We start from the raw sequence: 17,123 nt of genomic DNA, 5'->3' as shown, positions 1-17,123 counted from the left end.
GACCTTGCGTGCCCTGCAGGATTATAATCCATGACAGCGTAGTGTGTTACTAACAGTAATGTTTGAGACTGTGGTCCCAGCTCTCTTCAGGTCATTTACCAGGTCCTCCTGTGTAGTTCTGGGCTTATTCTTGATCTTTCTCAGTATCATCCTTACCCCACGAGGTGAGAGCTTGCATGGAGCCCCAGACCAAGGAAGATTGACAGTCATCTTGTGTTTCTTCCATTTTCTAATAATTGTGCCAACAGTTGTTGACTTCTCACCAAGCTGCTTGCCTATTGTCCTGTAGCCCATCCCAGCTTTGTGCAGGTCTACAATTTTGTCACTAGTGTGCTTAGACAGCTCTTTGGTGTTGGCCATGGTGGAGAGGTTGGAGTGTGATTGAGTTGTCTTTTATACAGGTAACGAGTTCAAACAGGTGCAATTAATACAGGTAATGAGCGCAGAGTAGGAGAGCTTCTTAAAGAAAAAATAACAAGTTTATGAGAGCCAGAATTCTTGCTGGTTGGACGGTGTTCAAATACTTATTTCATGCAATAAAATGCAATTTAATTATGTAAAAATCATACAATGTGATTTTGAGAATTTTTTTTAAGATTCTGTCTCTCACAGGTAAAGTGTACCTACGATAAAAATTACAGACCTCTCCATTCTTTGTAGGTGGAAAAACTTGCAAAATCAGTAGTGTATCAAATACTTATTTTCTCTACTGCATATATAAAAATTAATTAATTTATAGTTACTCTTTGACTCTTTGTATTGTTAGACAGTAGTCGGCTATCTCAAACGATCATTCGTGTATAGATTCTAAAGTCGAAATGGTCAAAATCAGCCATTTTGGCCAATATTTATCTTGCACAGGGAAAAGGTTTTGCTGTGGATTTTGTGCAGCAAATCTGCACCGAAGTTGGTGTATGTAGATGTTGTTGTGAATGTCACTTTATGCATTGCATTTTCAAAATCCACAACCGCAGATCAACCGCAGTGCGGGAAAAATTTAGCAATATGCCCAACCATATTCCGGCTCTGTGCCAGTTCTGTGATTTTTGGGGATTTTTTTTGGCGAGTCCTGCACTGACCTGTGACATGGTGCACCTGAGTGGAGGTATTTTTGTATGCATTGCATAAATTGACAACTTATAAAAAAAGTGCACTGCTCCAGCAAACATTGCTTGGTTGCTGATTTTACAGCATAAAAGTGAAGTTGAAAAAATTCATGTATGTACATAAAAAATACAAGGCTGCGTTCACACTTCTATCGGCCTGTTTCCATTTAAGGAATAGACAAATGGAATTAATGTGCAAAATAGGATCAGTTGCATTACTGATGTAAACTAAAGCTGAGGGGCCCCATCGATTATTATGGGATCCAACTGGGTTCCTCTTTGTATCAGTTTTTAGAAAAAGTTCTGAACGTTCTAACAATTGAAACAAAATGGAACCCAGTTGGACCCCGTAATAAACATTCAGCCGCCTCAGTCCTTAACAGGTTCCTATGTTATAAAACATATGTTTCTTTACTATATAGAATAGGGCTGACTGCTATGCAACCCAAAAAATGGACACCTCAACTTTCAACGGTGGGAGAAGTGGCTCATGAGTGGAGAAAGAAGAATATTTCTTTGATAAGACATATTACAAAGTTTCTTATATTTCCTTGTACTATTGATTTATGTAGAGATTTGATTTAGCGACAGCGACCATTTAACCCCTTCCGACCTTGGAAGTACTCAGTGTGTCCTGGTTGGTAAATACTTACTGACTTACCTTAGATGTACTGAGTACGTCCTGGTGATTTTGCGCATACACAAGCTGTGTGCGTGTGATCGCCGCAGGGTTTCAGCTGATTCAGATAGCTGACACCCGGCACTTTAACCCTCTAAATGCTGCGATCGCTGACAATTGCAGCATTTAGCCAGCTGGCAGAGGGAGAGAAGCCCCTCTGCTCTTGGATCAGCGCCCCCACGTGAAGTCGCGCGGGCTCGATCGTTGCCATAATGACCCAATGTCGTTATGACGACATCCAGGTCACCAGGCACTAGCAAGCTAGGTAGATCATGCGCAGTGCATGATCTAACTAAGTTGTGTCAGTGCAGAACTGACAGTTATAAGGCACTATATATATATATATATATATATATATATATATATATATAACAGTATATATATATTTTTTTTTGCATAGATAAATTTGAAATTTTATGTAAAAAAAAATAATAAAAAAATACACATATTTGGTATCATCGTGTCCAGAACGACCTGCCCCCAAAACTGTCACACTAGTTAACCCCTTCAGTGAACACCATAAAAAAAAAAGGGCCAAAAAACCTAAGCTTTTTCATCATGCCACTAAACAAAAAATAGAATAAAACGCAATATAAAAGAAGAATGTAAATAAAAATGGTGTCACTGAAAACATCATCTTGTCCCGCAAATAAACAAGCCGCCATACAACTCCATCAGCGTAAAATTTTAAAAAGTTAGAGTTCTCAGAATAAAACGATGCAAAAATAAATGTTTTTCTACACATTTTTTTTTATTGTGTAAAAGAGCCAAAACATAAAAAACTATATAAATGTAGTATCGCTGTAATCGTACTAACCGGAAGAATAAAGTCATCTTATCAATTCTACCTAGCGCGGAACGGAATAAAAACAAAACAAAAAACAATGCCTGAATTGCTGGTTTTGTTCATTCTGCCTCCCAAAAATCAGAATAGAAAGCAATCAAAAAATGACATTTGTCCGAAAATGGTACTATGCTGATGCAAAAACTATTTTTTGCAAAAAAAAAGCATCTTTTAGTGTGTGATAGCTGCCAAATATAAAACCTGATATAAATCTGGTATCGCTGCAATGGCATCAACATGAAGAATAAATTTGTCTAATCACTTATACTGCACGAGGAACAGCGTAAAAAATAAATAAAACCAATTCTTCACCTGCTGCTGATTTGTTCATTCTGCCTCCCAAAGATCGCAGTAAGGCTCGACTCACATTTATCCTGCGCTCTGAACTGAGTGCTTATGACGCGCCCCTGGGCCTGTGTCGCGCTGCGTTGCGCACGCGGGAGCTTACCCGGAGCCGGATCTCTTGAGGGTTGTAGTCTCGTGGCGGTGATCCGGTCCGTGCCCAGGGAGTCAGACTAAGTGGCGCTGTATTTGCGGTAGATGTTGGACGACTACGCCACCCGTTGAGTACAGCTAAGGAGCTGCTGCTGCAGGGCAGACCGCTGAGGCCGGTGGTAGAATTGTGCAGCGTGATAGTATAACCCCCAACGGGAGGGGTATGGCCTCAGGGCAGCCGACGTGGATTATGGGGGTAGCAGGAACCACTCGGAGACGGTACGGTGTAGTTCAGGGTCTTTACTGGTGACAAAGATAGACCCTCCCGGAGTACTGGCTAGCGATTGGGGCCTGGTCAGTCCTTGAGCAGATGGGATCTCCCCTGGCCAGGCGGAGTTGTAGGCCTCCCAAACTAACGATACTCTTCCGGCTACCTTGCTAGAGGCGGGTATAAGTAGCCCACGTCCCTGAGTGTACCGTGTGGTGCTCACCTGTATGGCCGGTGACTCGGGGCCTTCTAGTAGCTTCCGCTCCACGACGGCGGTGCTGGTCCCACGCGTGTGACCGTGCCTTCGGGTTTCTGGGCCAGAGGACCTGCAATCCCCTGCCGGTCGGTTTCTGCTGCTGGATAGGAGTTAGTCCCCACAGCCTCGGACTCTGGGTCCGGTGATAACTTCTCAGTCAGGACGAGCTCTGCAGCTGCCAGCCCCTGACTCCTTGTAGCACTGCTCCCACAGAGCTCCTGATGTTCTTTTCCTATATCTGCTTCTCTGTCTCTACTTCTTCTCTACTCACTCACCCTGCCTCAGCCCTAGGTATATATAGGGGAAGTTCTTCCCCTCCCAGGACTGGGCAGGAGGTGTGGCATGCACAGGATCCCTGACCAAGAGACCTCCCACCTGCTCTCAGACATAACATTGCCGTTACTGTGGAAACCAGACCCCTGGGGTGCCACATTCCCCCCTAGTGAAATTTAGTACTCCGGGACTAAACATATTTTTAGAAAAACATAACAAGGTATAAACAATAATAATACAATAAGAAAAACACATAAAGATGGTTACGGCGTGTCCGCAACCGGGTGCAGTCTTTGAAGAAAAGTAAGGTGTCCATTTCACCAAAACAGGGAGACGTAACCAGGTAGGGGTCTGTCCTGCTCCGAGTCCTTAACAGTCTTTAGTCCATTCCTAGGTTACGCTCCAACCATGTACAAGGATTCCCGGTAAATCCACCAAGGACTCCTATAAATAACTAGAAACACATAATTATACACAAGCAACAAGAAAAACAGGTAACCACAAATAAAACAATTTATACACTTCAAATCCTCCAACGTGCGGGTAACTGGCCTCTAGTGGCCCTAGTGGACCTACGGAGCTGACTGTCTGGCCCTGAACTACAGGGTGTAGGAGCTGTCAAGGGTAAACTGGGCAGCTGTTTACGGGCTCTTTGGCTCACTAGGGGTACGGCAGGCTCACTATGAGCAGAGGGTTGATCCTCCTGTTCTGCTTGTGTGGAGTCTTCTGCCTCCTGGACCGGCTGCTCTTCCAGCTCTACCTGTTGCTCCGTAGGCACTTGGGATGCTGGTTGGAGGAACGTGAGGACGGGTACCACAACTGCACCATTGACTTGAGTCCAGGACCGAGGGAAGTCTCCGAGCACAGTACTAACCATATCTTCCCTTTCCTCTACGGGTCGAGGGTCTTCTTGCTCTCCTTCTGGGTTCCGTAGCTGTTCGGGACACTTCTTCAGGTGATCCCGGGATACAATGGCTGTGGTTTCCCCTCCGTCTTTACTGATGGTACAAACCTTTGGGTTGTCGTGGCTTGAGGGCAGTATGGTGTACGGGTCCTTCTCCCACTGGTCGTCCAACTTGTGGAGCCGTCTCTTCCTCTTCAAGACCTGCTCTCCGGGTACCAGGGGAACAGCGGGAGCATACTGGTTGTAAGTTTTCTCTTGTCTTTCCCTAGCGAGACAGAGACTTCGCTCCACGCTCTCCTGTACTTTCCGGTACTGCTGCTGCCTCTCTGTGTCCCAGTCTGCTTCCGGTGAAGTGTCCTCGGGTGTCAGGACTCCCATCTCCAGGTCAACAGGTAGCTTACCAGGCCTTGCCCTCATTAGGTAAGCCGGGGTACAGTTGGTGGAACCTACAGGGATGTAGTTGTATAGGTCCACCAGGTCGGGCAGCTTCTCAGGCCACAGACTGCGTTCTTCCAGGGGCAACGTTTTCAGAAGATCCATTACCACCTGGTTCATATTCTCACAAAGTCCATTAGTTTGCGGATGATAGGGTGTCGTCCTTATCTTCCGGCAGCCATACAGATTGCAGAATTCCTGGAAGACCTCCGCTTCAAAGGCAGGTCCCTGGTCCGTCAGCACTTGGTCCGGGTACCCGTGTGGACGGCAGAAGTGCTGCTGGAAGGCTCTAGCTGCTGTTTGAGCTGTTAAGTCCTTAACGGGGACGACAACCAAGAACCGGGAGTAGTGATCCACAATGGTTAACGCGTAGACGTAGCCACTTCTGCTTGGGGTCAGTTTTACATGATCCAAGGCTACCAGTTCCAACGGCTGCCGGGTGACGATGGACTGAAGGGGGGTCTTCTGGCTGGCACGGTCCTTCCTTCTTAGGTTGCACGGGCCACAGTCTCTGCACCACCTCTCGATGGTTCCCCTCATGCCTACCCAGTGGAACCGCCCGCGCAGCAGGAACTCCAGCTTCTTCCATCCGAAGTGTCCAGCCCCGTCGTGGTATGCCTCCATCACCATGGCTGCGTCTCTTCGTGGCACCACTACTTGCCAGATTAGTTCATGCGTCCGGGAGTTAACCATTCTGCGGCACAACTTCCCCTTGTAAAGGAACAGTCGACTCTTCTCAGCCCACAGTTGTTTGGCTTCCTCCGGAGCGTCCGGGTCAAGGCGAGCCTCTGGCCGAGTCAGCATCTCCTTCACCAGTCGGACGGCAGGGTCACTGTCTTGCGTTTCCTCCCAGTTGTAGTGAGGCAAGGGGTTAAACGTAGCGGCTTGCTTACTCCTTACCCGATGGGAATACTGGATAGTCCCATGACGGTGGAACGCGGGGAGTTCGACTTCTTCCAGTCCCTCTGGATCTTCTCCTACGTCTGGTAGGTTTGGCATCCTGGACAGGGCGTCCGCGTTGGTATTGGAGCGTCCTGCCCGGTATTTGATTGTGAACTCGTAGTTGGACAGACGGGCCATCCATCTCTGCTCTAGGGCACCGAGTCTTGCCGTGTCCAGGTGTGTCAACGGGTTGTTATCCGTGTACGCCGTGAACCGGGAAGAAGCGAGGTAGTGCTTAAAGCGTTCGGTGACTGCCCACACCACTGCCAGGAACTCTAGCTTAAATGAGCTGTAATTCTCAGGGTTTCTTTCGGTGGGTCGCAGTTTTCGACTGGCGTAAGCGATTACTCGTTCTTTCCCCTGCTGGATCTGGGACAGTACGGCTCCTAGCCCGATGTTACTTGCGTCGGTGTAGAGGATAAAGGGCTGGCTGTAATCAGGGTACGCCAGGATTTCATCCCCCGTGAGGGCCATCTTCAGCTGGCGGAAGGACTCTTCTTCTAACTTCTCCCATTTGAAGGGCGGCTTCTGGTTCTTGGCCTTCCGGGACTGGCCTATCAGGAGGTCCTGCATAGGAGCTGCCTTTTTGGTGAAACCGGGGATGAATCTGCGGTAATAGCCTACCAACCCGAGGAACTGCCGCACTTCCTTTACACTGGAGGGACTTGGCCATTCCTTAATTGCGGTGATCTTATCAGGGTCGGGAGCCACTCCGTCAGCGCTCACCACGTGTCCCAGGTACTGCACCTTTGGTTTTAGGAGGTGACACTTGGAGGGTTTTACCTTTAGGCCGTAGTTTGCCAGAGCTTCGAACACTTCCGCCAGGTGTTTCAGGTGGTCCTCATAAGTCTTGGAATATACGATGACATCGTCCAGGTACAACAGGACCGTCTCGAAGTTTCTGTGGCCCAGACAGCACTCCATTAATCGTTGAAAGGTTCCTGGTGCGTTACAGAGTCCGAACGGCATGCAGGTAAACTCGCTAAGTCCCATCGGGGTGGTGAATGCGGTCTTCTCCCGGTCCGCCTCTGCTACAGGAACCTGCCAGTACCCGCTAGTGAGATCCAAGGTAGAGAAGAAGTTAGCAGATCTTAAAGCAGCCAAAGACTCCTCTATCCTTGGTAAGGGGTACGCATCCTTGTGTGTGATACGGTTGATTTTCCGGTAATCTACACACATCCTCATGGTGTTGTCTTTCTTTTTGACTAAGACTAGTGGAGCTGCCCAGGGGCTACAGCTATCCCTGATCACCCCAGCCTCCTTCATGTCCCTAAGCATCCCCTTGGCGTGTTGGTAGTGTGCAGGGGGTACGGGTCGATACCTCTCTTTTATGGGAAGATGGTCTCCCGTGGGGATGTGGTGTTCCACCCCTTTGACTCGCCCGAAGTCTAACGGGTGTTTACTAAACACTCTCTCGTACTCTTGAACCACCCGATAGACTCCCTGTTTCTGGTGTGAGGGAGTGGAGTCAGTACTCAAATGTAGTTGCTGACACCAGTCCTCCATGGTTTCCTTAGAGCCGTTACCTTCCTCCGGGGAAGATGGAGGCAAGGGTTCTACGGACTGTATGGAATTTTGATTGATGGTATACAATTTGGCTAGCGTGGCATACCGGGGCAGGTACACTTCCCTCTTCCCGATATTTATTATGCGAACGGGCACCCTCCCATGGCGTACATTGACCACCCCCCGTGCTGTCAAAATGGTGGGCCTACTGTCTGAGTAAACTGGTTCTACCATTGCCTGGTAATCTCTACCTCTCAGACCAATAGCTGCCCGGCACCAAATCATCATTTCACTTTTTGGGGGCATGGCAATAGGGAAAGGGTCACACATTCTTACGCTACCAATCTCACCACCGGAGAGTTCTATCTGTTGCCGTCGCATCAGTGCCCGGATCTCTTTCTGGAGCACTCGCTGCTGGCCGGAGCTGGCGTTCTTGGCAACCTGTTGTAAAAGGAAAATCACCTCTGCAAGACAATTTTCAATTACATTAGTTCCTAGAGTTATCTTTGGGTGACTCTCGTGTTTGTCAATGTCTACAATGATCAGTCCCTGTGCTGCCAGTTCGACTCTACCGATTTTAATGGTCACCTCTTTAAATCCAATCTGTGGCACGGGCTGACCATTGCTGGCGATGATACTCAAGTCGTCGTCAGGGTAGCGGGTGATATCCGAGTCATTCCAGTACTGCTTGAAGAGCACGTACGGGATAGTGGTGACCTGTGACCCGGTGTCCAATAGGGCACTCATAGGGATGCCATCCAGTACCACAGGCAAGACTGGACGTCCTCCCACATATCTGTCGCGCCAGTTCGATGGGCCTGATGATCTTTTTCCTGGGGGTTGGCCCTCTACCCCAGGTTGTGCCAGTTTAAAGGACAGTACCTTGCCATATGTCCGGGTTGATTGCAGCGGCGGCAGATGGGTCGTCCGTCCTCGTTGTATCGGTCGCTGGGTCTTCCTCTGGCCGGTGGGGTCCTCCTTGGTCGACGCCACGGGATGTCCTCCGGTCCGGATGCCAGCTGGATCTTCCCTGGAGTGGAAACCTGTAAAGACTGCACAGTTCGGGTTAGCGCAGCAACGCTTTTAGCTAGCTCTTGGACCTGATGGTGCAGGTCTGGAGCCGGGTCATTGTTCAAAGCCTGCGCATCAGCTCCGACAGGCCCTGCCGACAAGGGCGCCGCCTCCTGGTGGTAAGTGGTAGTGGGGCGTCTGTGGGTCACAACGCCACCTGGTGCTGGTTCTCGGAGCACCCGGATGGCTCTGTCCTTGAACTGTGCAAATCCCAGATGAGGGTCCTGTAAGGCCATTGCCCGCAACTGGGTTCGGTGGGCATTGCAATATAAACCCTCTATAAATTGTTCAGTCAACAGCCTGTCCTCGTCTCCCACGCCGTCAGGGTCGGTCTGCTTAATGGCTCTCAGGGCCTCTTGTAGGTTCAGGGCATAGTCCCTTATACTCTCATGTGCCCGCTGTTTGCACCCGTAGAATCTAAGCTTGATCTCGGCTGAGGTGCGGGTATCAAAGGTGTCCCTCAGCCGGGTTAGTATCCCCGCGACAGTCCTCCCCCCAGGTGGCCAGGACTTTACCTCCCTTTGGGCTGCCCCGGTTAATTGGGCCACCAGGATGCTCACTTTTTGCTCCTCTGTGAGGGGGTACACCTGGAAGAGGCTATCCAGCTTTTCTCTAAAGTCATGCAGGGTATGTGACTCCCCTGAGTACTGGGGTAGCCAGGCTGCCCCCGGGATATAGGGCATGGTGAAAGGCATGACCGCAACAGCGGTGGCGCTGGCGGGGGTTGAAGCGGTGAAGCTCTCCTCCGTATCCGACATCCTTCTCCCCCCTAGTGGACCGTGGCCTACCTTGCGATGATCCTCTTCCGTAGGCCGCGGCTCCGCAGTGGATCGTCAGGGTTGAGGACCTTCCGTCGCGCTCCTGTGACGTCGGCGTCTGCTGGGCTCCTTCCAGGACCTTACGCAACGTCCGGACGTGAGGCGGGGCTTCAGTTCTCGCGCGCTTTCGGAGTCCACGCCCCTCTTCTTCCCGCGCGGCGTCTTCAAGATGGCGTCCAACGGCGGGAAAACTCCACAGAAGGCGGGAAGAAGGCTGAAAATGGCGCCGGATGGCGGGAATCTTCACCGATGGCGGGAAGAAGGCTGAAGATGGCGCCGGATGGCGGGAATCTTCACCACTGGTAAGTTTGAACAGTCTTTTTCAGGCACGCAGTACCCGGTGGTTGCAGGCACGAATCCTGCCGACTACGCCAAAAGTTGATGCGCCCCTGGGCCTGTGTCGCGCTGCGTTGCGCACGCGGGAGCTTACCCGGAGCCGGATCTCTTGAGGGTTGTAGTCTCGTGGCGGTGATCCGGTCCGTGCCCAGGGAGTCAGACTAAGTGGCGCTGTATTTGCGGTAGATGTTGGACGACTACGCCACCCGTTGAGTACAGCTAAGGAGCTGCTGCTGCAGGGCAGACCGCTGAGGCCGGTGGTAGAATTGTGCAGCGTGATAGTATAACCCCCAACGGGAGGGGTATGGCCTCAGGGCAGCCGACGTGGATTATGGGGGTAGCAGGAACCACTCGGAGACGGTACGGTGTAGTTCAGGGTCTTTACTGGTGACAAAGATAGACCCTCCCGGAGTACTGGCTAGCGATTGGGGCCTGGTCAGTCCTTGAGCAGATGGGATCTCCCCTGGCCAGGCGGAGTTGTAGGCCTCCCAAACTAACGATACTCTTCCGGCTACCTTGCTAGAGGCGGGTATAAGTAGCCCACGTCCCTGAGTGTACCGTGTGGTGCTCACCCGTATGGCCGGTGACTCGGGGCCTTCTAGTAGCTTCCGCTCCACGACGGCGGTGCTGGTCCCACGCGTGTGACCGTGCCTTCGGCTTTCTGGGCCAGAGGACCTGCAATCCCCTGCCGGTCGGTTTCTGCTGCTGGATAGGAGTTAGTCCCCATAGCCTCGGACTCCGGGTCCGGTGATAACTTCTCAGTCAGGACGAGCTCTGCAGCTGCCAGCCCCTGACTCCTTGTAGCACTGCTCCCACAGAGCTCCTGATGTTCTTTTCCTATATCTGCTTCTCTGTCTCTACTTCTTCTCTACTCACTCACCCTGCCTCAGCCCTAGGTTTATATAGGGGAAGTTCTTCCCCTCCCAGGACTGGGCAGGAGGTGTGGCATGCACAGGATCCCTGACCAAGAGACCTCCCACCTGCTCTCAGACATAACATTGCCGTTACTGTGGAAACCAGACCCCTGGGGTGCCACACTTACACCAGTGTTTCCGTATAAATCTCTGAAATACACGATTCAGATGGAACCCCAGGCAGAAGATTCCCTGTATTAGGCAGATGGAGACACTATGGACGCCGTCTGGCCTATGATCTGGCGGTGTCCGTCTTTTCAGGTGTGCATAAGTGTCATTGGCCACAGTTTTGGGCACTGCTGAAAAGACGTACACTGCTGAACAGAGGCCAGACAGAGTCCAGAGTAACTCTGCTGCCTCATTTTAGTGAATGGATCCCTCAGGGATTTCATCTGAATCACGTCATTGAGAGATTTAGATGGAAACCCTGATATAAGTGCTCAGCGTAGAGTGCCGGATAAATGTGATCCAAAATGTTCCCTACAAAAGCTTCAACTCAATCCAAAAAAAAACCCCCACTCAAGTCCGTCATCTGTTAACGGTAATATGGGGGCTTCCACGTTACTGGTAGCACAAAGGCTCTGGAAAAGCGCTATGGCTCCTCACCCTCCAAAAGAAATCCAGTGAATTCTGCACTCCCAAACTCAAATGCCCTCCTCCCTTCTGAGCCCCACAGTGTGCCTAAACCGCAGTTGGCGTCCACATGTATGGCATTTCTGTAGTGATGAGAGCCCGCCTAATTTACAGGTGCATGTCTCCAGAAACATGAGCTGTGCACTACAGCATACTGGTCACTACAGTGTATTGGTCACTACAGCGGCAGCTTGCAGTTTTCACTCAGCAACATCCACTGCTGCTTGTTTCTGGAAAACACCCATATAGTTAAAAATTGTTCCTACACCTGTAGATAAATTTCCAAAGGGGTATAATTTCCAAAACGGGGTCACTTAAGGGGAGATTCTGCTCTTCTAGCACTTAGGGGCTCTGTATATAGAGTCCGCAAACTATTCTAGGAAAATCTGATATCCAGGAGGCAAATTGCAATCTGTGCCTCCCGAGTCTCGCCTTGTGGCTAAGCAATAATGTACAGCCACATATGGGGTATTGACACATTCAGCAAAAGTTTTGGTGCCATTTTTACTCACTTTCCCATGTGATAATGTAAAATCTGGGGCTAAATCAAAATTTGGATGGTAAAAATATAATTATTTTTTCTTCACAGCCCAATATCATAAAATTATGTGACACACCCATAGTGTCAATATGATCACTGCAGCCCTAGATGAATTCGTTGAGAGGTGTAGTTTGTAAAATGGGGTCACTTATTGGGGGTACTGGCACTTCAGGGGCTCACCCAGTGGTTCATGGCACCCGCAAGTCATACAAGTAAAATCAGCACTCTAATATGGTGCTTCTTCCCTTCTGAGCTTTGTACTCTGCCTGAAAAGTATTTCCTGGTTACATGTAGGGCATTGGTGCACTGAGGGAAAAATGGACATCAGTTTGTTGTAAAAATTTCTCCTATTAGCCCTTAGAAAAATTAAAAACTTGGGGCAAAAACAACATTTTAGTGGTAAAAATAAAATCTCTTTCTTCACTGCCCAATGGTATAAAATTCTGAGGCACATGTGGTGTCAATGTGATCACTGCACCCCTAGATGAATTCATTGGTTGTGTAGTTTGTAAAATTAGGTCACATATGGGGGATTTCTGTTGTTCTGGCACCTCAAGGGCTCTGCCAATGTGACATGGCCCCCTCAAACAATTCCAGCAAAATCTGAACTCCAATATGGCGCTTCTTCCCTTCTGAGCTTTGCACTGTGCTTCAAAAATAGTTTTTGACTACATACAGTTAGGTCCATATATATTTGGACAGAGACAACATTTTTCTAATTTTGGTTCTAGACATTACCACAATGAATTTTAAACAAAACAATTCAGATGCAGTTGAAGTTCAGACTTTCAGCTTTCATTTGAGGGTATCCACATTAAAATTGGATGAAGGGTTTAGGAGTTTCAGCTCCTTAACATGTGCCACCCTGTTTTTAAAGGGACCAAAAGTAATTGGACAAATTAAATAATTGTAAATAAAATGTTCATTTCTAGTAGTTGGTTGAAAACCCTTTGTTGGCAATGACTGCCTGAAGTCTTGAACTCATGGACATCACCAGACGCTGTGTTTCCTCCTTTTTGATGCTCTGCCAGGCCTTCACTGCGGTGGTTTTCAGTTGCTATTTGTTTGTGGGCCTTTCTGTCTGAAGTTTAGTCTTTAACAAGTGAAATGCATGCTCAATTGGGTTGAGATCAGGTGAATGACTTGGCCATTCAAGAATATTCCACTTCTTTGCTTTAATAAGCTCCTGGGTTGATTTGGCTTTATGCTTTGGGCCATTGTCCTTTTGTAGTATGAAACGACGAGCAATCAGTTTGGCTGCATTTGGCTGGATCTGAGCACACAGTATGGCTCTGAATACATCAGAATTCATTCAGCTGCTTCTGTCCTGTGTCACATCATCAATAAACACTAGTGACCCAGTGCCACTGGCAGCCATGCATGCCCAAGCCATCACACTGCCTCCGCCGTGTTTTACAGATGATGTGGTATGCTTTGGATCATGAGCTGTACCACGCCTTCACCATCCTTTTCACTTTCCATCATTCTGGTAGTGGTTGATCTTGGTTTCATCTGTCCAAAGAATGTTCTTCCAGAACTGTGCTGGCTTTTTTAGATGTTTTTAGCAAAGTCCAGTCTAGCCTTTATATTTTTGATGCTTATGAGTGGCTTGCACCGTGCAGTGAACCCTCTGTAGTTACTTTCATGCAGTCTTCTCTTTATGGTAAATTTGGATATTGATACGCCTACCTCCTGGAGAGTGTTGTTCACTTGGTTGGCTGTTGTGAAGGGGCTTCTCTTCACCATGGAGATTATTCTGCGATCATCCACCACTGTTGTCTTCCATGGGCGCCCAGGTCTTTTTGCATTGATGAGTTCACCAGTGCTTTCTTTCTCTTTCAGGATGTACCAAACTGTAGATTTTGCCACTCCTAATATTGTAGTAATTTCTCGGATGGGTTTTTTCTGTTTTTGCAGCTTAAGGATGGCTTGTTTCACCTGCATGGAGAGCTCCTTTGACCGCATGTTTACTTCACAGCAAAACCTTCCAAATGCAAGCACCATACCTCAAATCAACTCTAGGCCTTTTATCTGCTTAATTGAGAATGACATAACGAAGGGATTGCCCACACCTGTCCAAGAAATAGCCTTGGAGTCAATTGTCCAATTACTTTTGGTCCCTTTAAAAACAGGGTGGCACATGTTGAGGAGCTGAAACTCCTAAACCCTTCATCCAATTTTAATGTGGATGCCCTCAAATGAAAGCTGAAAGTCTGAACTTCAACTGCATCTGAATTGTTTTGTTTAAAATTCATTGTGGTAATGTCTAGAACCAAAATTAGAAAAATGTTGTCTCTGTCCAAATATATATGGACCTAACTGTATGGGGTATCAGTGTACTCAGGAGAAATTGCACAACAAATTTTGGGGTCCATTTTCTCCTGCTATCTTTGTGAAAATGAAAAAAATTTGGTACTAAAACAAAATTTTTGTGGGAAAAATATGTATTTTTTCATTTTCACAGATAAAAGTTGTAAAATTCTGTGAAACATCTGGGATTCAAGGTGCTCACCGCATGTTAGATAAATTCCTTGATGGGTTTGGTTTCCAAAATGGGGTCACTTGTGGGGGGATTTCCACTGCTTAGGCACATTAGGGGCTCTCCAAATGCAACATGGTAATTGTTCCAGCAAATTTTGCATTCACAAAGTCAAATGGCGCTCCTTCCCTTCTGAGCCCTGCCATGCGCCCAAACAATAGTTTTCCTCCACATAAGGTATATCAGTGTACTCAGAAGAAATTGCACAACAAACTGTGTGGTGCAATTTCTCCTGTTACCCTTGTGAAAATGCAAAACTTGGGGCTTAAAAACATTTTTTGTGTGATTTTTTTATTTTCACTTCAAAGTGTTATAAACTTCTGTGAAGTACCTGGCGGTTCAAGATGCTCACCACACATCTAGATAAATTCCCTGAGGGGGTCTAGTTTCCATAATGGTGTCACTTGTGGGCGGTCTAAACTGTTTAGGCACATCAGGGGCTCTCCAAACGTGCCATGGAGGACGCTAATTATTCAGCAAATTTTACATTTAAAAAGTCAAATAGAGCTCCTTCCTTTCCAAGCCATGCCGTGCGCCCAAACAGTGGTTTTCCCCCACATATGGGATATCGGCGTGCTCAGCAGAAATTGCACAACACAATTTGAGACCCATTTTTTCCTGTTACCTTTCTGAAAATAAAAAAATTGGGGTCTAAAGTACATTTTTTGTGAAAAAAAGTTCAATGTTCATTTTTTTTTCACATTCTAAAAATTCTTGTGTAGCACCTGAATGGTTAAACCACTTAAGAGTATGTGCACACGATGCAGAAATGCTCAGGATTTTTTCCTGAGCATTTCTGCATCTCCCTGGCAGGAAAAAACGCATGCGGATTGTACATGCGTTTCCTGCCAGGGACATGCGGAAATGAAGCGTTCTTCACTTTCATTTCCGCATGCGGGTTGACAAGCGCTTCCCAAGCGATTTTAGCATCACTTGGAAAGTGCTTGTCAACTTCACACTATATAAATCCATGCAACCGGCATGGATTTATATAGTGTGTGAATGTCAAAAAATAAAAAATAAATATATACTTTACCCTCTGATGGCCCCCGGTGTCCTGCTTCGCTCGGTCCCGGCTGCAGGCAGTGAAGACTTTAGGACCTGCCGACGTCAGCGCCACGTGACCCGTCACATGACTCTGACGTCAGCGAAGATCCTTCTTCATTCAACCCCGAAGTGCCGGGAACCAAGCAGGAGCAGTGCGCGGGCCGTCAGAAGGTGAGTATATATATATTTTTTATTTTATTCTTTTTTTTTTAATGGTACCTGGGTCTGGATGAGAGTCTCCTCTCCTCCACACCCGGGTACCATCCGCACATTAGACCGCATGAAAAGCGCATCAACATATACAGTGATGCGGATTCCATGCGGTCTAATGCAAGTCAATGGCGGCAAAAAAGCAGCGTTTCCGCAAAATTAATTGACATGCTGCGGATTTTTGAGCGCAGCGTTTACGCTGCGGAAAAATCCGCATCATGGGCACAGCACATGCGGATTTCAATTGGGGAACATTGCTGCCCTTCTACCATGCGTTTTTCATGCGTTTCCGCGGCGTTTACGCAACTGCAAAAACGCCGCGGAAACGCATTAAAAACGCATCGTGTGCACACAGCCTAAATGTGGTTTTGAGCAGCTTGAGAGGTGCAGTTTTTAGAATGGTGTCACTTTTGGATATTTTCTGTCATATAGACCCCTCAAAGTCACTTCAAATGTGACGTAGTCCCTACAAAAATGGTTTTGTAAACTTTGCTGGAAAACTGAGAAATCGCTGGTCAAATGGTATTTATTAACTATTTGGTGTGACATACAGTATGTCTCTGATTTAAGGGCATAAGAATTCAAAGTTTGAAAACTGCTAAATTTTCAGAATTTTTGCTTCATTTCCTTTTTTTTCACAAATAAACACAAGTAATATCGAAGAAATTTTACCACTATCATGAAGTACAGAATGTCACAAAAAAATATTCTCAGAATCATTGGAATCTGTTGAAGCGTTCCAGAGTTATTACCATATAAAGTGACACTGGTCAGAATTGTAAAATTTGGTCTGGTCATTAAGGTGCAAACAGCCTTTGGGGGTACAGGGGTTAAGGTCATTTGGTTTCCACCTGTTTTTTATTTTCTCTAGACTATGTTGATGATCTAAGAGATGGATTCAAAGAAGAAGACGTTTTGGTTGTGTATCGTCCTGTGGACCGTTGTGCACGTGCTGAACATTCAAAGAGTGGACAGCGTAGATGATGGTAAGGAGAGTGATATGGTTTTATGTAACTTTTTCACTGCAGTTCAAACTATTCCAAAAGTCAAACTCCAAGTTAGATTGGTCATCATGAAAAAAAATTAAAAGGGGTTAACCAGGACTTTCATGTGAACACTGATCCATAGGTTATGCCACTAATATATGATCGTCAGTGTTAATCTGAAGAACCTCCACAAATCAGCAGACCAAATAAATTGCAGCACTCCACTTGGCCATCTCAGCTCCTTCATTGTCATTGAAGATTAGGTTGCAAAAAACTGGGCTGAAATCCAATTTTTGGGATGAGTTTATGTAAACTCCTTCCTATTTTGGGCTAGTACATACCTAAATTAGCTGGGATTGTTCATGACCAGTGATATCTTC

The 17,123-nt window shown here is 47.4% G+C and overlaps 1 protein-coding gene across 2 annotated transcripts in view; it reads left to right on the top strand.

Annotated features, from left to right (window-relative positions):
- LOC141175821 (uncharacterized) overlaps nt 1-17,123 on the top strand; it is a 42,579-nt gene that overhangs the window by 1,702 nt on the left and 23,754 nt on the right. Inside the window, exons 1-2 of one of the 2 annotated variants that reach the window (XM_073659764.1) lie at nt 354-401; nt 16,629-16,743. In XM_073659764.1, the coding sequence (XP_073515865.1) occupies nt 16,650-16,743 (94 nt within the window). In that variant the 5' untranslated portion in view covers nt 354-401; nt 16,629-16,649. Of the gene's footprint in view, nt 1-353; nt 402-16,628; nt 16,744-17,123 lie in introns of those variants that run through there. The other variant, XM_073659763.1, reaches the window with a different exon arrangement.

This window comes from Phyllobates terribilis, unplaced genomic scaffold, assembly GCF_046119375.1.
Source record: "Phyllobates terribilis strain yellow unplaced genomic scaffold, ASM4611937v1 Scaffold_14__1_contigs__length_39327217, whole genome shotgun sequence".
Classification (NCBI taxonomy): Eukaryota; Metazoa; Chordata; class Amphibia; order Anura; family Dendrobatidae; genus Phyllobates; species Phyllobates terribilis.
The sequence above is the reverse complement of the archived record's forward strand: the minus strand, read 5'-3'. Positions and strand labels throughout refer to the sequence as shown.